Below are 22491 nucleotides of genomic sequence, written 5' to 3' on the forward strand. Positions count from 1 at the left end.
GAAGTAATTTCTAAGTTTCTGAAGCATTTTGTTTTTAATGCAGGCAAAAGAGGTTTAATATATCTTTTCTTGACCAGCAGCAGGTTCACTATTGTGTGTTTTAAAGCAAAATACATGCAATCAGGGAACATTTTGCAAATTGAAGTGAATTGTGAAAGCAAAATTACAAAAAAATACAGAACTTCCTACTATGGAAGTGCAAGATCTGTAAAAGACAACATAAAGCTAAAAATACTTAAAATCTTAGAGCCATTCTTGCATCTAACATGGTATCTGCAGCACTCTGAGCTGTGATTGCATGCTTTTAGCCAGAACCTTGTGTTTGCAGGATTGTATTTCACTCATTTTATCCAGATACATAATTTATTACTTCAGTGGTGGCAAGCCATAAAATGAACATCCAGAACTGTAAGTAAGGAAGTGGAATGTCAGTTCTCTTTACAGAGTTTTTCTGTTCAAGTAAGATAGCAGTCTTGCTGTTCGTTAAGTCACCAATAAATGTTTCTCTAACTGTTGAAGTCACTGTTTACAGAGACAGACACAGGTTCTTTGCATATCTAAAGAGATTAGAAAGTCCCTAAAAAGACAGTATTTCAGGTTTTCTCTTGCATGTCTGTTGCTATTTGTAGAAATTTACAGAAGATCTCAAAGCCTTAGGCTTCCTCATAATTTCTACATGTATATGGGAAAAAAAAAAAACCTGGGAAAGCATAGTGTGGGTAGGCATTTTATTTCCAGATTTTTTTCAGTTCTGATTGATCACTAGAAAAAATAAACATGTGACAGTTCTCTTTTATGCTTTTCACAATCTTTTTCTTGTTGCCTGCAACTGAGACCTTATCAGCCCTCTACACAGGCATTTTGGACTGACCAAGGTCTTTGCTTTTTCAGTCTTAGTTGCATAGCAGCTGCCTCAGAGTATCTGCTCTGTGGTGACAGTGGTTCCAAAGTCAGTATCATGCCATAGGGAATGTATATCTTGAGGCAGTATAACAGATAGTGGAATGCTGAAAAAGGCAAAACTGTTTTCTCTCCAAATCATAATTAGCACCTTCAGGGGAAATCTTATCTTATTTCATATTGGCATATTTTTATGTTTATATTTATTTTTACAAATATGATTGCAAAGGGTTATTTCTTGCTCTGAGATTCTTTGATGAAAGATGCTATAGATGTGTGGAATACTTACATAAAGGGTTGTGCTATTCATTTACTTCTATTGCTGTGTGGAACTCAGATCAAAACTGCATGTATTCAGCAAGGGAGTTATGCACATGCATAACTTAAATGATGTAAATAGTTGACTATCAAATATCAAAGATTGCTTACATGCCTCATATTCAGTGTGCATAGAGTCACCTATAGATCAGATCCCTAAGGGGAATTCTAAGTGCTATTGCCTTCATACACAGTTCTGCAAGATATTTCTGATGTATGTTCTTGATTTTTGACAAAATGATGTAATGAGTTGTAAATTTTAGTTAATGAGACAGAAGTGTTCCATGATTTTCAGTTTCTTAATAGTTGAAGTGTAAATAGAGAACATGAATGCTACAAATGTAAGTGTGGTATCTGAACACAATGGAGTGTTTTCATACTTGCATGTCATTGTAGGTAAGTGTTGAAAAACGTATGTTGAGTTTCACCTGTTTTATCATGTGTGTTTTATGTCATACCTTTGGCATTGTTTTACATGGTTCTGGTAGATAAATTTCTTCCAGAGTCTATTAAGACTTGACACACAGAAGAAGCATCTTGCTTATGTCCTGTGCATGTGCTAGAGAAAAAAAATGACAAAGATTTCATTTGATGTTTGACACACATTTTAGAGCTTCACCCTAAAATGTTATATTCACCCTGGAGTGTTTACACATCCTCTACTCAATAATCCTGTAGGCTATTTCTCTGGGGTATGAAAGGTTAGTTCAAGAGCTAATGAGTATTTTGTGTACACAAAGTAAAAGAATTTAAAGATAAGAGAATTACCCCTTAGTATCTAATCCAATAATTCATGACAGTCCCTGAATGCAAAAGTTTTTGTGAAATTCAGAAAGATTAAAGACTTTAAGGAAGTCTGCTACTGCTTTGGGGAGTGCTTTGGCAAGTAGGTGATGAGGTGGAGTCCTCATGTAATTTTTCATTAAAATGGTTGACTAGTCTTAAACACTTTGCTCCAGGATGGTCTTCTTAGGTTCTAGGTACATTGGTCAGACATTAAGTAATGCTCAGGTTGGGTAGGCCTGTCTGCTCAGCTTTAACATCACCATTTATTGTGCTGGTTTATAGGAGTTGTGGTTCAGGGTGTTCGAGTGTCAGAGTTTATTGTAGATGACCCTAACAAAGATTAATTCATCGAAGTTGAGGACAGAAATCCCTGAGGCTGTTTTCCACTATCACTGTGACTTAACAGCAGGCACCAGCCATTACGCTAGAGCCCTATCATCTCAGTAAAAGCAAGAAATGTTAGTTTATTCTTTTTTGACAGGCATCCAATTGTGACTGGAGAAACACCTACCTCTGAGGAAAGACTAATGGTGGTTCCCTTTTCCCAAAATGACTCAAAGACGAGATAGTCTATGAACTTGTTAAATATGTGGTATTAAGCCACGGATGCCAGTGATACAGAATGATGCAGTGAAACATTAGAGAATACTTAAGAGATTAATTTGGGTTTGGAATAGAGTTGGGATTTTCACTCCCCTAAATTTTTGTTTTAATTTTGGTGTGTGCGTATTACCATGCCATGTTTTATTGCTTTAATGTGTTATGTGTTACCTCCATGAAATGTTTGTGATGGAATTTGAAACAATTCACTAAACTTAAAGTGATGGAGAGAATCAAATAACACCAATGAATATTTTTAGATTTGGTATGAATAGGAGTATAAGCTCTACTAGTTATTACTACACTGAAAGTATTGCTTCTGCATCTCTTGTCATGCTAATAATAGTCCTTACTCTTAGAAGTCTAGGAATGTTAGTCATTAGTCCCGTGTCTGAAGAACATAGATGAACTCAGTTTGCCAGAGTTCATATAGGAGGGATTCCATCCATATAAGTTTTTACTGAAGTGAAGACTCGTCCTAGCTATACCATCAGGGGCTGAAATTGCAGCAGGTAAGAAAAGATATTATCCAACACAAAAATTGGACATTTTCATTGTGGATGTATATGGTACACGCATGGTAAACTAAACAATCATGTGGAGCTAGTTCATTTTTCTCCTCTTCTTTTGAATTTTTAATGTTACATTCTAACCTTTTTGGTGGTTTGTAAGGGAAGTACCTTAAAACGCAGCCTACCTTGTGGAAAGGTTTGTGAATATTTTGTTTTTCTAAACAGTTGCTTTATAGTGAATAAAACCTGCAGGATGCTACTCCCTAAAAATAGTAGTCCTGTGCTAACCTTTTGCCTCATTCTTTGCTGGCTTGTCTGGTTCTAGCATGAAAATGTTAGATTGGAAAGGATCAGTCCTTTGATCCGGTTTAGTTTTTAGAAAAATCAAGGTTACAGATTTTTTCCAACTGCAACATTGTGGCTACCTGTCATCCAGCAATTATATAGAGACAGCCTGTTTAACATATACCACTGAGCAACCATCAAAGGTTAACCATTTTCCAACATACTAATCTAGCTGGATGTAAACCAACTACCTAAGGAAAAATTCTCTGTATCCTGTTACTGTTTTTCTGAGTAATGCAGTCCAACTCATCTTACTTTAAAAATTCTTCCTGACACGCACCTGTGCCCGTACACTTGTGTTTCCACATACATTGTTTTCTTTGGTATGAGCACTTCAGAAAATGGATTAAGTAATGCATCCTTTTCTTTTGTGTGTGTGTGTTGGTAAGAGAATTGTGGGACAAGTAACCTAACTACTGGAAAGAAAAGTTTGGTCATTGAGACACCATGTGAAAAAGGATTTAGATTTTGTCAGAGCCAGAAGTTTGAAAGTGAAGGGCAGAAGCAGGCAGATTTGCAAGGGGCTGCAGTGTTTGAGTAGAAAGTACTGTATTCTTAAATTAAGATTCAGACCGTGGCTTGAATGGTCTGTCTAATGAGGGCTTTTATTGAAGAAGTATGCAAAAAAAGTATTTAATTAAGCAAATAAAAATGGAAATTATCTTAATATTTACTTTATTCTTGGCAAAGGATCTTGCAAACATTTTTTTCTGGCAGAATTGTCAAGATTCATAACTGATTACAAGAAGTTCAAAAGAAAATACCAGGACAATAGTTGCAGAGCACCTAAAAGAAATTTTATGGATAACTCACTACCTGTTTTCTTAGTGGTCTTGCTCACAAAATCAGATTACTGTAATTTTATAGGGGTAGCACTGAGAGGGAATCTACTGATAGATTTTATGTAGATTGTAAGCAGGATTTTGAGCAAAATTCTTCAACAAGGATGTCCAGATGTGTGGTAGACCTATCGCTTTCTAAGAAGCCTGTATGCAAACCTTTTCAGCTTAGGCAGTATTCTTTTTCCTCAGAAAGAGGAGGCTGTTGTCACTCACCAGAAGATACAACCAATGTGGTGACACATGAGTTGCTGTGAAGAAGTCAGATTCTGGTCTCCCTGACTTGCCCTTGTTCATTATGGAATGTGTGGATGGTACAGACACGCTGTGCTGTACATTCTTCGCTTTGCATGGGAAAAGAAGGCAAAGACAGTCAGAAATGGTTATCTACCATGAGAATGTAGACTTGGCAATCTGTTAAATCCCAAAGATAGCATGTGCATTGGCTGATGTTTGGCTTGGCAATCTGCAGACACAACAAACCTTTTGAAGTCTCATGAGAAGTTGTGATGATTCTTCAGGAAGTTGAAAATGAAGGACTTGCAGCATATGCTGTCCTCCACGTGTCATCTTGTTTCATTTTTTTGATCCATTTTTTCTGTTTTCTCCTCTTCTAGACACACCCAGATTCAGACATTTCAGTATCTAAACCTGAAAGATGCAATGCAGCAATACAACCTGTTGCCTGTTCTGGCTACCATGCTAAAAATTGCAATAAAAATGTACAAAAGCAAAAGTTTCAGCAGGCTTTTTCAGTAGAAAAAAAAGGTAAATGATCCTTGCTAAAACCAAAATTTGTGCAGCTTTACATTTTAGAAATACTCAGACCTCTGTTCTCCATCCCACCTTAATGGCCATAGGGAATCTAAAAGAACTTCCTTCAGCCCATGCAAAAAATAAATGAATAAATAAATAAGTAAATAAATAAAACAATAATGTAACAAGCAACAGATGTTTAAACTTGCTTCAGCTGCAATTAAAACAAAGTCTTTGTGCTACAGAGTCTGTTTTAAAGCTCTGCATAGTCCCTCCATTTCACAGTGGCTGTTCTTGTGGTAGAGCTAGATGAATACTTTTCTCCTTAGGCCCTCTCCCTCAACTCTCCACTGTTTCATATAAAAGAACTTTAATGAATGTGCCTGGTTAGCTTTTATTTAGCCCACCAAAGCATCGAACTTCACAGACTGGTTTATGCTTTTACTAAGTTTCTTTGCAATTTCCTCACTAAGTCACTTCTCACTGGGGCTAACAAAACAAATAAAATGTGGAACTCCTAGGTCAAGTCAGAGCATGACTTTTTCTCTTAGTAGTCAAAACTAAAAAATAATGCATCCATTCATTCTAAAAATAAGATTTAAAATATTTCTGTATCAAAAAGCAAGTGTGCTGGAGGAAGTATAGTTCACAACAGGTAAGGGTTTAAACAATAATACCCTATTGTACAACTACTAAAATAGGGCAGGGGACAAGAATAGACAAAGTGTTCAACAAAACATTTTTAGGTGATTTAATACCTTTTTGTTTAAGTAGATGGTAACAAGTGTCACTTTTTGACAGGAGTTGACTTTGAGGTTTAGTAAACAGAACTTTATTATTGTTCCAGTGTGTTCTGATTTAGGCCTTATTTCCAGGGACCTGAATCTTTATTTTCCTTTACATTCATGAAGTACCATATTCTACAAACAGCTATATTAAAGTCAGGAGTCCTGATTGTCATTAAGATGTCCTCTGTATTTCTTTGTGGTTGTATAGAGGTATTAAGAAGGCCTGAACTCCAGCTAGGCAATATAACACTACCTCATTCACTACTATATGTTGTCAAACCAAAGTGAGTTAAGAAAAAACAAACTCCCAAAATGGAGTTACAGTCCAGTGTTTGTAAAGATTTTTCTCAGCAATTAGTAGAGACTAGTTTTTTTCATGCTATGTACTTTGATGAGCATTAGCTAAGAATTGAGAGTATTTTCTTGTCATGGAAGAACTGAGGCAGGTCGGTGTTTGAATATTAACTCGGTGGCAGGCAACATCACTTGTAAATCACAGTTTTCTAGTGTGTCAGTCCACATAACTCATATGATGAGTGAGGTTAAAGGCTGGATGTCTTTCAGAAAGATGCATGGGCAGGCTTTCTGTTGTGGGGGCGACGTTCAGGCAAAATTAACAAATCCAGTGACAGAATGTCTGCTTAACTCATAAATCTCTAGAGAATTTTCAGTTTTAGCCTGGAGTGATGTTTATATGTATGTCAATTAAATTAAAATCAAAGCCCCTTGCCTGGCCTACGGGAAAGGAAATGCATCATGAGAACAGGATACCTTCCAACACTAAGGATTCCTTATAATTTTCCACTGAACACCTCCAGGTTAATACTGTAGCAACAAGACTCTCACAGTGGAATGTATTGAACAATCCTTTCTTGATTAATGCTGTACTTCTTCAGGAAGGATATAAAGGTCAAGGTTAGGAGAACTACAGTGATTTACTAGCAGAAATCTGTTAGGTATTTTCAAGGGTGTTATTCAAATGTCTGCTTTATTTCCAAACAAATGACTGAACTGGGATTGGGTGGTTTTGATTCCAAGGCTGCTGGAAAGGAGAGAGCAACAGATTTGTTACTAAAAAACTAATAAATAAACTTCTCAAGGGCTTTTCTAGTCTAGACTGCAAGTGTCAGGCCCTTCTGACTTCCGCACTTGGAAATGTCTTAAAGACACTATCTACCACTGCCTCTATGAAGTGTGCCTCTGAGTGCTACCATGCTATCAAAACAATCAGCATCTGGCTACATTTGTTTCTAGTGGTATCTAATGAAAATTGATTTCCATTCATTATAAAACAATTTACCCCTTAGTTGGGGACAGTTTTCATCAACTTGAAAGTAATGAAATAATGATGACACATTAACAGATTCTGATTTATTCACTTTTAGTTTTCTAAACAGGCAAGTATGAGAACTTAGAAAATTATTAGGTTCTTTTAAAGGCATTTGAAACTATTTTCAAGAAGCCCCTGGACTTAGTGATCTGCCCATATGGCATGATATTATTGAGAAAGTAACTTATATGTATTCTTAGTGTAATAAATCTAGACTATTTAGTGGTCTAATTTGTGTAAAAACTTACCTGGTCTGACTCTATATTGTACTTTTTCAAAGTATTTACATGCTTTTGTATCTATTAGGCCTATATCCTACTCACTGCAACTTTACACTTTGAATATCCTATATTATACATATACATTTATAATATCTGAATATATCCTACCCACTGAACTTTACACTTTTTCATATAAGAAGCATAGTTGGATGTACTCGTATAACGCCTTTTGTCTAGATCTTTGGATAGACCCCTGTGAGTTCACATGTAACAGGATAAAACAGAATGGAGATTGTGTAGTCCAGATTGAAGTATTCAGAGCTGGGAGATGAGTCAGTAATATTATTCCTTCAGAAAAATCAGGATTAACATATTTCTAACACTACTTTCCTGTAGATCTCCACAAAAGGCCAAAGTCATGGCCAAAGAAGAGACCATAGCTAACTTAGGTGGCACGCCAAAGTTAAGTTGCTGCTGATGGACAAAGTTCCTACTGGCTTCTCTCATGTTTCCTCAAATATGCCAGACTTAGAGATGGGCCCCATGGTCTTTCTATAGCATGTCCAGCAAAATTTCATGAAGTCATCTTAATGGAAGTATGTCAAATTATCCTCTTCAGGTAGTTTTGCATGGAAAGACCAACTAGGAGTAAAAATCGCTATTGCGAAATGCAAACCCTTATTAAATGTGCATATTGTTTCTGCAGTCAAACTTTACTGACTGTAGAAGAGTCATGAGCAGGATGTGGGGGGGGGTTCACCGTTCTTATTTCTGGGAGTCAAACAGAACAGGCAGGACGACTTTACTGATGTGAGCTATTGGCTTTGAAAATAATTTGGTTAAATTTTGGTCCATTATTTCAATCTTTTGTGCTTTATCATCTTGAAGAAGTAGTTGGAGAACAATGTAAAAATGGATACATGTTTGGCATTTGGGAATAATCTTTCCATATAAAAAGGCTTGAATGAGACTATAATGTCTGTTAAAATAGACTAAGGTATCTGTAGGTCCACTGAAGTGATATGCCTAGGAGCAACGTCATGTCACCTCTCTCCCTGCTAACTCCTTTATTCATCATCTGTCCTCTTAGGCTTAAAAGAAGCACCTTTAAGATCAGAGAATTTGAGTATAAATGGTCTCTGATCTTATCATTCTGATATTTCCACAATCACAGAATTAAACTTGAACCTACTCTGTCATTAATGTGGTTTATTTTAACTTTACCACCATGTAGATTACTTAAAATTGTGTGTGTGTGTGTGTGTGTGTGTAGCTCTTTCTTACATATAGCAGATTTTAAAGAGAATTCTTGAAGGTAGATTTGAGGGAAAATAAATTCATTTTATCGATAACATTTAGGATTTGATAAGTCAAGCAGTAGCAGTGATTTTCAAACAGTTCTACATTAATGACCAAGGAAGATCATTGCAAAGAACTTCACGGTGAATCTTTTGAAATTAAAATGCAAAATGGAATGAGATAAAGAGGAGGTCAAAGAGAGCTTGTGTGAGACCTGATCAGGCAAGACTTCTCTCTTCTTGTGTAATCATTTCTTTGGTGCAAATGGGTGTAAAAGTTAATAACTTAAGAACAGCAGAATCCTATGATGAAATATTGCCCATAGTATTTCAATATAGTTTTAAAGATTAAGAACAGGTGATTCATGGACTATGTATTGAAGGGTAGATTGCTTAATATGTATTTCCTGATACATTCCATAAGAATAATGTGCAGGAGTCTATTGGCTCTATGGGAAAGATTAAACTAAATGTTATTTTCACGGTTAGTATTTGACTTCATCACTAATGAAAAGAAGAAAAATGGTGATGTCTTACTACCTTGTAAAACTTCCCCAAATACACACTTTTTCTGCAGTGCCCAACTTGCAAATTGTTAAATAGGAACCTGGCTTGGGCCACTAATAAGCACCATCTGTTAAATGGCCATATAAGATTTTTACATCCAAAAAGACTCCACAGAAAGGTTGTTTTAATGTTAAATATCATGGATAGTTGTTTTTTTTAAAACCAAATAATTTTCTCCTGCTTTTTAAGAGTAAATGTGACTGATTATAATGTGTGCATTTTTGTACATAGAGCCAGACGATACAGTTTTTTAGCACTGTTTATTTTTGGGGGGGGGAAGAAACCAATGAATTTGAAAGGAAGTCATCATATCTGTCTTTTGATTGCACATTTTTAAACAAAAATAATACAGAATGGAGAATGAAAAAAACAATTTTTATGTTGCTACTTCAAAGTAACACCTAAGTCTATGAATGTTCAAAATGAAAATATATATACCATGAATGCTAAAATGTCTATTTTACATTATCTACAAAATGTATGTTCTAATCCAGCCACAAATCATAGGAAAATACTTTGATACATGAGAAAAGCTATAAACATAAGAACATTTTGGAGGGAAATAACACACATAATAGCTCATTAAATAATTACAACAACAAATAAATAGTTTTTTCAGCTTTACTTTTTGATTGCTGCCATGCATATTTTAATTTTTGGTATACTGAGATAAGAGAAAGGTCAGCATGCAAGGCAATTTTTTTTTTAGAATTAATCTGAAAGCAGATACTAGGTCTTGTATTTTTAAGCTGTTGTCACAAGTTCATAAAACATGATATAGAAGGCAATAGATGTGATAACTGTTCTCATGAAAACACACAACAAAGCATCTTTTTACAAAATAGACGTCAGTGAATATTCATGGCAAATTTTCTTTGCCTCCTTGGCTGGAGAAAATGTAAAAGTTTATAGTGTGGGTTTGGAAGGCTTGTGTTATTCCCCATGTTGAGCATTTGGAAAATCACCCAAAAAGTCCATATGCTGAGAATGCCCCTTTTGATTTTGGTCAAAGCAATAAGCATGTAGTGTCAACTGAGAACACAGCAATGGCAGACTTGTCTTTAAGCAGTCAGAACGGTAAAGCAATTGGTTACAGGTGAGTCAATTTTGGCACGAGGAGTGGAAGATGAGAGAGGAGAGAATGTCTGACTTCTAACTTGTACTATGTTTGCTTGATTTACTGGCTCTTTTCCTCTCTTTGTGGTGCTGGATAGGCTTCGCTTGAGAGGTTCCCTCAAAGTTGTGGCTGGACTCGTTGTGCTGCCTGGTGTATCGCTTGCACTTGCAGGCTGTGACCACAGTTATTTTGTAGGTTCTTATACTTCCATCCTGGCACTGAAGCTGGATCCTCTGAGTGCGAGTTTTGTCATTGACACATCTCCACTCTTGCGAGCTCCGCCTGCTCCAGTACTTGGTTCCGTAACCTCCTCCAATCCAGTTGGGGAGCAGTGGCAAAGGGAGGCATTCACCAGCACACACCAGCTCCTTCAGTGGGTTGATGCTGGTGCACTGGCCATCTGAAATGTACTTGGTAGATCTCAGTTCCCGACAGCCAACTTGTACACGATCTGCAGAATGCACAGAATAATAAACACTGAGATTCAGAATGGAGAGATTTCCTTAACCAGTCATCTTCCCATTAACAAGCTATGTTTTGCAGAAGTTAAAGTAGGCTGTAATCTTTACAGGACATCTCTTTACTGTTGTGTCCCCCAACCCAAGGGCCTGAAGTGCTGATGGTATCTCTGGGTATTACCACAGCATAAAGAAATCATAATGATATGCACTTCAGTAGCTGTGGTAGAAGAGACAATTTTATTCTCTAGCCTTCTTCTCAGGGACATACCTTTTAGAGGAGAAAAAAATGCCCCAAGGGAAGAAATGTTTCCTGCTTGTTCTCAGCCTAGGGAATTTGCTCTGTGATGTTTACAACAATTATGCTGGATCATTAGCAAGGGGGAAAATACTGCCTTGGAAACCGTTTATATGCTTTTAAATTAATTTCAAATACTGTGTTTCTTCTCATTCCAGTTATAGTAGACTGAGTCTCTCATGAGCACTGCTGCTCTGAACACATATACTGCAGAAGTGGTAAGAGCTGAAGTTACCAGGGAATGGTGCTCTGCATATAAAGTTTGAATGATTAGCATAACGATTTCAGAGTGGTCATTTTGCCCTCAGGGTAACACCGTCTATTGTATCTGTAGTAGTCTCTATGTTATATGTAACATAGAGGATCTTGCAGATTCTCTCAGGCAACTGACATAGAATCAACATGCAGAGCTTCTCATACAGGCATGTTTGTACCCGTCTGTATGTGCAGCTCTGCACCCTGCAATAAACACAACTGTTTATTTCAGTAATTACACTTTGAAATAAACGCCCACAGTGCGCTTAATTTTAATAAGCAATCTTTACTGGCTGTGCTCTCCCTCTTTCTGAAGGACAATTACAGCGCAGATTCTACACACAATGCAATTAACTAACGCCTTTAAAATAGGAGTAATTACTAGAAACATTTTAGAGTGAATCATAAAAGACTTTGAAGGTACATCTACATATCACAGCTACAGGCTGCTTCTGTTTCTACTTGGATTTTTGGAAGCAAGTTCTGAACAGAGACACTGAGTTACGATTACTTCACCCTGTCCCCTCTGTCTCAGGATGGGCAGTCAGAGGGACTGTGAATCTGCAGGCTGATCTGAGGGACTGCTTACAGGGCTGTTCTCCTGCCTGCCGTGCAGAAAAGATTCAGGCTTGCCTTCCTGCAGCTGCACTCAGGAATGTACCTGGAAGAAGCTGGTCACTGATTCGAGTTTGTCTCTCTGTCTCTTTTTATGTCTTTCCCGGCTCAGCTTTCCTTCAGTGACAGCTCACTGACAATGAATACCTACTGGGCTGCTCCAGCCATCTCATAATGACGAGTTGTTTCCTGTGCACTTAAACCCTTAGCATTCATAGAAGCTGACACACCTGGCTTAGCTGAAAGGTATCTGTGTCACTTTTTGCCTTCACTTTCCAGGGATGATACTATTTTTATCAAATTGTTGTGGGTGGGTGGGTGTGTGTTTCTCTATTTGGATTTCTTTAATTTTAAGGAGGCGGGAAGGGGAGGTAACAGACAAAGTCAGCAGAAGGTTTCCAGATCGCCATGTATCTGACATACATACATAAAACTCAGCAGGAAAAGACTAGATATAAAGAGGCAAGTTAGAGCAGAGATCATAGGTAAATTATGAGCTGATTTGTTTACTTTTGCTGGAGGTGTTAAGCAGGTAAGTGCTACAGCAGGAAGTAAAACTAAACAGCGGGCACAAAATTCAGAGTATTTTATTGCATTTGAAAAGTAGCCCAGACACCTCCCCTGCCCGCAGTGGGAGGGTGAGTTAAGAAAGCGAGGGCTTGGGAAATGCCTCTCACTCCTTTATCTTGCTTCTCTACCGGATAACCCATGAAACCCGGTGTTCCTGGATGAACCTCCCTCAGGAAGTAACCTGCCCCAGACAGCCGGTCCTACAGGACTCGCACGGGGGAGGCAGGCAGGCTGGCTGGCTGGCAGGCAGGCTCGCTCGCTCGCTCGGAGGCCGCCCGGCGAGGCAGATCCAGCCAGGAACCAGCAGCATCTTCCTTCGCCCCGGCTCCCCCGGGGCGCTGGTTCCCGATGCGCGGGGGCGGGGGGCAGAGCGCGCTGCAGCGGGGCGCCGCGGCCGCGGCCGGGGGCTCGGCTCCCCGCGGGACTTCGCTCCCGGCGCCCGGGAGGGGCGGCCGCCGCCGGAGGGCTGAGGGCTGCGGGACGCGGGGGAGGTGCTGCCGGTAGGATACTCACTGTTACGGTCGGATCCAGCGCTGGTGTAGTGCCTGCCTCCGTTCCTGGCTTGGTTCAACGTGCTGTTGCTGCTTGGGCTCGCTGCAGCAGGTTTAACAACGTGCGAATAAAGTATCTCTGTGGCATCGTTCTTGAAAGCCAAGTAGCTTTTCGTAAAGATGCAAGCTAGAAGAAAGCCGTAGAAGTGAATGGCAGGGAGAAGCATGGTTGGTTCAGGCTCTGTCTGACAGAGCTGGGTGAAATCTTTTTCTTCTGCTTCTTCTGAGTAACTCTGAAATTGCTCCTGAAGGTTTCCTTTATATATTCGGAGAGGCTTGGCATTCATTCAGGTGTAAAGTTGTGGATAGCTTCAGAATGAAAACCCACAAAAGGGGTGGGATCCCTACATGAGCCTGCGAAGACCTTTTACCAATAGGAGAGAAGACTGCAGTAAAGGAGGAGTTAGATGCACTAATTGCAGGATTCCTATTTGGGGCTTTTGAGGGTATCGGAAAACTCTTAAGACACCGCACAGCAGCATCCGGGCTGAGATCTAGAGGCTGGCCAGCTTTGCCTTTCCATTCTGCATGGCCTTGCTTGCCTGGCATTTTGGTGTGGTGTGTCTAACACAGTGTAAGAAAGAGTCTCTCTTGCTCCTGTTATGCAAAGTTCTGAATGTGACTTTCAGCAAACTTGCCAGCTCTGTAAGGATGCAAAAGTTTATAGAACTTACAGAAGACCGCTAGTTACACAAATACTGTCTGCAATATACCAAGATCACTTTAAAAAAAAAAATTGTTAATAATTTAAAGCTGCCTCTAGATGCTTTAAATTATGCAGCTTTGATCAACAAGGAGCGCTGCTAGAGAAACTACTTGTTTAAGGGGAATAGTCTCTCCCTGGTGTGCAGAGTTACAAGTATGTGTTTCTGTATCACCGCGCATAAAATGTATCTCCTCTAGGCTCCTTTGTACAAACATATCCATATTCATAGCCTCTCACTATGCTCATTCACCAAACTAGTCTTTTTTAGTTTTGTACATTGCCTAGAGCATTTGTGTATTTTTAATGTATTATTTCATGTGATAAAGAAAACAAAGAGGAAAGAATAATCCTTATTTTGGCATACTATTTTACTGTCACACACTTACTTGATTTTACTTAAAATTGCACGGCCCAAATCCAAGCGCTAGTGTAAATTGTGATGTTGTCAGTAGGGCAATGCTTGTCTGCATCATAGTAAATGCTGTCTAGATTTTCATTATAAAGAAAACAACAGTGATCAACGTTGAAAGCTATAGTGTTCTAATTCAAGGGAAACTCTTTTCTTGGGGAAAAAGCACAACCATGCAGGAGGCCACATTATGTAAAGGTTAATCGCACTTACATTATTTGTAACCGAGTTGATAAGTATAGTCATCCTGGATTTTATTTGCTGTAATGGAAGCTGAAGTGGAACACAGGTCAGTTACCTTTACTGTCAGGGTCAAAAACTCAGTCATTCAGAGAAGACAACTGTGTTTCATTTTGGAAACAAGCAGACATTTGTATCAGCAGCACTTTCCTCTCGCATCACTTAGAAGGTTGTCCTGGATTTCAGCAGGAGTAAGGACAGATCCACAGTAGGTGCCAAATTGATAGCCTTTGCTTAAAAGACACAGGAAAAACAGGAGTGTTGTAAGGTGAAGTGAGTTTTACTGGCAGAGCTGTGTGTGGGGAAGTTGAGTTGATTGCCTGCATCTATTATGACTAGCCCAACCCAGTTCTGGAATAACAAGAATGTTGCAAGGCAGAGTGAGATCTTTCAGCAGAGTAATGTATGGAGGAGTGGGATCACTACTAACCCCTGACAAAGCTCCAAGTTCCACTCTCATGGAACATCTTATTTAACCACAAAAGTGAAGATGTGCATTTTACCTTCCCTTTCAAAAAAAAAGTAGAAAGCAAAAATTTCCTTAAGAAGACATGTACATTACAGACCATTAATATTTGAGCATTATTTTTCTTCAACAGCAGCTAACCAAAGGTCTGTTTTGTTGATGTTCAAGTCCTACTTCATTTTTTCTCACATTCACAGATCATACAGACCTTCACACATCTCACCTTCCCTGCAGGATAGTCTCTGTGCTGAACGGAGCCAATATAATTAAAAACACAGGACCCATTTTCCGGTTAGCCACAATTCCTGTGGATATCAGTCAGAGGACCTTTTCCTAGTAGAAAGATTTTCCCACATTAGATGAGACTTGGCAAAGTCAGAAGCTTCCTTGAGAGCTGCTTTCTTTGAAATAATGCATATAATCTTCTCACAGGAAAAATGAATGGGACCTTGGGGGTCTAGGACTGGGGCTGCAAGGAGCTTGCTAAGCCTCAACTTTTTCAGCTTTCAATGAAAGCTAAAAATCACCCCTTCAAATCTGGGCTATATGAAACCATTAAGTTTGTCACATACTTCTCTTGGTCTTGTCACTTAGAGAAGGGAGACCTCAAGACAAACTTCAAGACAAAGGACAAGTTTGGCCTTGAATTTGCCACAGGAGAGATAATATAGATTACCTCATTTTTCTGTGCACTGGACACAAAGTAGACTTCATTGTAATTTAATTTGTATTTTCCATTTTTTACAAATATTGTATGAAAATTTCATTATTTCAGTTCCTTGGTCAGTACTGTCAGCCTCCCTACTTTGAAAGGTAAGCAGGTTTCTGAGGAGTTTGTCGGTTAATTTGATTTATACTTTCTTTTGTCAAACCTAGAGCTTGCAGTGTTTCACTTTTTCTGAGTCTTCCTGAGAGAAATTAGAAGTCACATGAGGGGAAGGGATGCTGGTCAGTCAAATTTGGTTATTCTTCCTGAGCGAACTTCACAGTCAAAAGGTGTTTCTTGACGCTTGGCTCAGAATAGGTTCCTAGACATAAAACATTAGTTAGGTGATCATGATAAGTTCTCAAAGGTGAAGACTTTAAGTTACCTTTGTACCCTCCAAAATAGACTGAAACAACGTACAGTCTGTCCTTATTCTAGTCAGATTCAATGGCTTGAGTAGAACATTGCTCTGTGCTTAATCTGTAATATTGGCCATAAGGAATATATTACACAGGTCTTTGAAGTCTGTACTGGCTTCCTTTTTGCCTCTGGGCATAACTCAGGATGTTCTTATTGATCTATAAAACCCTATATGGTTTCAGTCCTAGGCAATAAATTCTCTCTCCTTTATCTTCTGTTATGACGCTTAAGATGAGCCAGGGCATACCGACTATACCTGGGTGTCTGGAGGGGGTGAATGCTCAGTGTGAAGGATCCAGGAGACTAGATTTCACTGCTCCTAAGGTTCCACGAGAGTCCTGTTCTGCTGCCTGGCATGATGTAAAGGCCATCGTTTAGTCAGATCCTTGAAAGGTGGCTGTGGGGAAGGCACAAGGAGAAACCCATTAACCAGATTAATTTAAATGCTTGTACGTGTACCCTGGGATAAAGTGCTACATTGAACTACACAATTTTTTCAACTTAACTGCTTCTTGTATCTTAACAGCCTTGCTTCTGAATGAACCTAAACACAGTGGTAAAGCCATCCATCACTCTTCAGAGAGAATGGTATCCAGAGTTATCCACACCTTAAATCTTGCTTTCTCCATTTTCTGTGACAGAAAAAAACCCACACTTCTCTCAATGGATGAAGACTAATACAAGGCATGTGTTCTGTAAAGATACCGAAAGAGAATTCCCTTCTTCATGGTCATTTATAAGTCTGTCAGGATCCCATCCTCCATGTTTCTTAGACACTATAATGATGTCCAAAGGGCAAAGTTTTGTGCCGAGTGCACACACCTGTCTAGCAGCACAAAACAGCCACAGGGAATAGAAGGGTATGCACTGACAAGTACAAATGACTGCCAGAGCGCCTTGTCTTTGCAAACCACATGATCACCAAACATGCACAAAAAAAGAAGGAATTCCAAATTTTTCATAAAACTTGGGCCTGCACAGTTTTAATAATGATATGAAAAGGCCAGAATTAGAATGAAGGCTGCATGGAAAGAAAGGTTCAAAATTTGTTCATAAATTTTTTTGTTAGTCCCAAAGAGAAGACCATTAGGGCATTGCAATTCTGACTTGTTTCCAGAGGCAGATACTTTGAGAATAAGTCAGATAAATGACTGCAAAAAAGAAACTGACATTTATTGCTTTGCACCTTAAAACATAAATGACTGTCAGGCTATTTTCTGTTAAGCAATAAGCATATTAGTAATGTACTTCAAAGCAGCATAAAATGTGATTTGGAGCGTGATAAGAGAACTTGTCTGAAAGTGAGGTGGAATTGTAATAAATGCAACTGTTGAGAACTTGTAAGCTGTTGTGCAACAAGCTAGCATAGTTTTAAAGCTCATACAGAAAACATGTTAGAGAACCGAGATACACCCCCCGCTCCCAAATTCTCAAACCAAAGATTTTTTTGAATACTGAGGTTTTTCTATACTAAACGGTACTTTTTAATTTTCTCAGGAAATTACAATTGAGAGATTAAATGAAAAACATAACATATATTCTCATTAATGAGAATGACTAATTAGTTCTGATTTATGTCTTAATCTCCCTAAGACTTCATATTACAATTTTACTTTTTTCTACTTGCTCTTATACATAATGTAGACAGAATAATTTAGGTCAGGCTGTGGCTTCAAAGGAGGCAATTTATCACTTTTATGGAAAAAGACATTAAATAGACTGAAAAGGGGGAAATATATGTTTATTTTAAAATTCTAGGAAAATTTACATTAGAGTGAAGAACTATCCATACTAATTATAAGTGCCACCTCTTCTCAAGTGTTTGCAGTAAGATTTTAAGACCAATTTGAAGATGATGTGGCTTATTATCATCCATAACATGTTTTGTGATTTCTGTGTATGTGGAAGAAGAAAGAAGATCAAAATAGGGTTTTACTAATGAAAAAATATGAGCTTGTTTATTTGGGGTAACATTTTTGGAAACTCTTAGGTGACACTGAAATGTAACACTTCTATTTTAAAGAGATTTAGGGCAATAGAGCAGTACATACACAGACACTGAAATCAACTGGACTTCAGTATCTACATACTTTCTAAAATGTTGCCCTAAGGAGTGAAAGTCCTATTGATTTTCAGTGAGCCAGTCACTTAAATGCTTTTGAAAATTTTACCCTCAGGTTAAAATTCTGAAACTCCTACTCAATGTTAAGCAGGCAAAGTCCCATCAACATGCCCCAGTTGCAAATAAAATAGAAACTGAGTAAAGGTTTTGAAGTCTGACTTGTTTCTTTACATGTAATTAACTGAACTTTTAATATATCACTATGTTTCAGTAAACTGCTTTGTGTTTCTAATTACGTGGTCTGAAATGATTACAGTGTATTTAAAAAATGCACACTCTACAACAAATCAGCTAAGAAAATCTGGCATAGTGTCAGGATTTCCTAGGCAAACACTTGCCAAACCTGTTGTTAGATCCAAAGTCATAATTTAAAAACAAGCCTAGAAGGTATCTGGAAGAAGATCCCTCTTTCCTTCCTTCTGCTCTATCTCCCACTCCCTGACAAGGAAATCACTTTACCTTATCAAAACAGGACAGTTACTGAAATTTGTCTCCTGGTAAGAAACCTATCCCTGCTACACTCGGATTTTACATTTGGCTAATGCATATTCTTGTTAAAGAAAAAAGTTTCCTTCACCAAGAATGTTAGTGTCCAAATTCTTCAATCAGATAAACACGCACAACTCCCTACTGAAATTAAGGAAGTACCTGAGGGCAAAACCTGGCCCCAAATTAGAATTTTAATAAGTGTAATACTTCGTAATCCTTTCCCTGCCAAGAGACAGAAATGGCCCATCCTGCACAACAAATTCACAGACTTTACCATGTACTCAGTAGCAGGGTTTCACTTAGAACTCATGAACCAGAATATAATTGAACAAAATGTGTACATCTTAGTTTATTAAAATTAATCCATCCAATATTATACTTCATTTGTACAGTACTGAAAATCTACTATTTGCACATGTAGGATCTGCTGTAATCCAGCAGATGTTTCCACATTATCACCCCAAACACAGTTTTAAACACTTGGAACATTAATTAAAATGGAGATCTGTCTCTCAAAGAACTTATATGCATATCTTCATGCATTGGTTTTTACTGTCAGCTACTGATATTCCTTCCTATCGGAAGTTAGTTTCAGTTGCCTGGTTCTCTTTAAGTCCCAAACTGTTTCATGCAATCAATGAATGAGTCAGGCTGAATGAAATTAAGACACAGAACCAAGTATCACCTGCCTACGCAGGCACTACAGCCCATTCCAGACTTCCTTTCCAGCAATTTTAATTACCTTGAATTCACATGTAAAAGAAAATGTAACAGGAAGAGCTGATAGATCTCCTCACTGGAATGCTCTAGGATCTCTTTTAAAACAATAAAATTACATTTTTACTAAACTAAGGCTTAGTAAATTTACTATGACTACAGTACAGCCTTAACTAATAAAATGGCAAAATGCACACCAAGAGTCAAGTTCCTAAAATCTTAGGGCTAAGTGCTTAACAGTTTTTTAGGCATTGTTACAGTGAGAACATTATGTTGTTGCTGTTGACTTATGTATACAAATATATTAATTAGAACACATGCACACTCAGTTTGGCTAAGAGCATGAAAAATGCTGTTGCCATGAAGTTGAGAGGTGGGAATGAATTTTCAGTACATTCCACCCATTCCCCAGGTTGTATGTAAAATTTAATATTAAAACATTTCAGGAAAGGACAAAGAATGGAAATTCTTTGCAGTAGTAGGTGTCAAGATTTTGAAATATTTTCTTTAGTCCAAGTAAGAAAAAATCCTCACATTCTGAGATGCCTGAGAAACAATTTCAGAGAAAAAAGAAATTCTAACCAGATATTACTATTTTGATTTTTCTTTGAGTAATCTTGACTTTTAATAATGGTGGTTCAACAACAGCAGGATAATCCCTGCCTTAAGCATGACATTAGGTTTTAAAGGATTATTTATCTTATCTGAGCTTAGAAGTCTTGCAGTATACCTTTATGGTAATAAACAAATATTAGCTGTACTTGCTTAACCACAGAGTTTTAAGCAAAACCATCCTCTAGCCTGAAGTGCAGTGGGATTTCAGTCTTCAGCTACTGCTCTATGTATCTATATGATCACAACAGATTAGCATTTAGAATTAAAATGTAGTTAAAGTAATATGGTTACAAAACAACTTAATGAGGCCACTGTCAGCAGAGATAATCAGCAATGATGAAATTTAAACTACTGTTTCTCCAAAGATTAAACTTTGTCCATACTGTTCATAACTGGCTGTAACAGTAGTTCTGGTCACTATTGCACCTGACATCAGTGTCCAGATACTGAATAAGCTCCATAACGAACATGTGTTACACCATTTTCAAAACCTTGTCACTATTTATGTCTGTAATCATCAGGCAATAAAGGCATTCTTTTCCAATGTAAAACATAGTTGTTGTGAGAGACGTTTGTTTGGGGATTTCAGTCCTAAGTCTATTTGGAATTACAAACTGGTTTAGTTGACATATAAACAGTACTCAAGAAAAGAAATGTCAGAACATTCTGTTTGTTCACTTGGCCTTTCTGCAATTCTTCAAAGCTTTTTGCAGGGTTGCTTTTCTAAAATGTATCCTAACATGGAAACACTATACAAATAAAGCTTTCATAACTGTCAACATCTGAATTTGTTTTTCAGGGTGAGTATTTCCAATAAATTTTCACTCTGAGGAAAAACAGAATACTGGCCTTCCTTCTGGTAGTTTCCATCTAAAATACAGCTCTCATCTCACACATTTGCGCCTGCCTTATTAGAACAACATAACAATTATTACTGCAAATGGAAAATCCTGCAGGTGAAAATCCCTGGCATGATTATTCCATCATGATAAACAGATTGGCCTCCTGTAAATCCAGGAGATACATGATTTCTTTTTAAGGTTGGATTACCAAGCCACCTTTGTATGAATAGCCAGTAAGAGATGATGTTTTGCATAATTTTTGGTTTTCTCTTGACTTGCTACCTTTGTTGCTTGTTGAGAGGGTAACATCATGAAAATCTTACCTTCCAGCTTCCCTTCAGAGTCTTGCATCACAGATGCTCATTTCCATCCACCTATTGTGTAGCCGAACAGGACTAATGTCCCACATCGACTCCCTCCTTTATTTTTTCCATTGCAAACTCTGGCAAGCTGTTGGAGCATTAAGAGATACCTATGATAATGACTGCCTGGCATTTCCATGTCTGTCCACCTGGTTCCTCTGTGCAGGAAGCACCTTTAGCAACCAACAAAGGAGACAGAGGATTGGGAGGGTATCTCTCCAGGTATTTTTGCAGAGTTGAAGCTTCAAGAGAGAAAAAGCATTTGAGGTACTTATTAAGGCTGCATACTTCCACAATGTCAGAAAAAGCCAGTAGATCAGGCAGGTCCAGGAGGCAATCTGGGGACAAATTCTGTAAAACAGGTATTCTGAAGAGATTCTGTTAACTAGTAATTAGCAATGCATTTCACACCCACTTATGTAAAAAAATAGCAGAAAATAATTTTAGTTGTGTCTATAACAGATGAAAGTACCTGTTGCTGTAGAGCTCCTTACAACAGTAAAGAACCATATCTGTGAGGGGGTTGGGGTTTTTTAAATAACTTAAAGGAAAATTACTTTAAAACTTCTTATATATGCACAAGAAATTATAACATAAATTATGTTTTATAGTTGTAGGGAACGTCAGTAAATGCTATTATATCCCAAATGTCTACATGAACTTGTTGGTTGTGCCCACTCTAGACTATATCCAGTTTTACATTTGCTTCTTACTTGAACTGTACTCCATTTACATATGTAGCATGTTCGAAATTGTGCATAGAATAGATATATTGTGCTCCTTCTAATAAATAGTATGGAGAACATCAAAGAGGGATATCTTACTCAAAATAAAATATTTTGTTCTGGGCAACCCAATACATAATTCTTGTCAACACCCAGTATCATTGTAAGGTCTGTTAAAAAAGCACTAAAACTGAACTACTGGAACTAATTTACTCAATAAGAGTTTAATGGCTTTCTCTATTCTTAAGTGAAGTGAGGAAAGTGGTTATTTTATTACTATTCATTTAGACAACAAGTATAAACAAAAAATGAATGGAATTGATGGTTACTAAGGACAGAGGTATATATGGCCGCAAAATACTTCATTTTATTTTACATTCTAGAAAACACTTACTGTCAAGAATAAACTGCTTAGAGATAGATCAACTGGTTTATAAATTGTCAGAAGGAAGAGCCATGCATGCTTTTTGCTGCGGCATTAACTTTCTTTAAGGGTCCAAGTCCAACCTTATTGAAGTCAATAGAAACCCTTCAATTGTCTTAAAGGG

General features: G+C 37.9%; 1 protein-coding gene and 1 long non-coding RNA gene across 2 annotated transcripts in view; one reads left to right on the plus strand and one right to left on the minus strand.

The window, feature by feature from the left end:
* The window catches only part of LOC119147891, a 45826-nt gene that overhangs the window by 3759 nt on the left and 19576 nt on the right, over window positions 1-22491 (plus strand). The gene's annotated exons all lie outside the window — the stretch shown is intronic.
* Window positions 9513-13478, minus strand: SOSTDC1 (sclerostin domain containing 1). Its single transcript, XM_037387366.1, has 2 exons — window positions 13087-13478; window positions 9513-10828 (listed from the first exon to the last, which is right to left on the minus strand). Exons 1-2 carry the CDS (start codon window positions 13409-13411, stop codon window positions 10413-10415), a joined length of 741 nt encoding a protein of 246 aa, XP_037243263.1. The 5' UTR covers window positions 13412-13478; the 3' UTR covers window positions 9513-10412.

Source organism: Falco rusticolus, chromosome 4, assembly GCF_015220075.1.
Source record: "Falco rusticolus isolate bFalRus1 chromosome 4, bFalRus1.pri, whole genome shotgun sequence".
Lineage (NCBI taxonomy): Eukaryota > Metazoa > Chordata > Aves > Falconiformes > Falconidae > Falco > Falco rusticolus.

What these genes read in the sequence shown, in the direction of transcription:
- SOSTDC1 (XM_037387366.1), bottom strand. Translation starts at nt 13,411, where the DNA reads ATGAATGCCAAGCCTCTCCGAATATATAAAGGAAACCTTCAGGAGCAA. An exon ending in CGCTGGATCCGACCGTAACA is followed by an intron (nt 10,829 to 13,086) that starts GTGAGTATCCTA and finishes TGCATTCTGCAG; the next exon opens with ATCGTGTACAAGTTGGCTGT.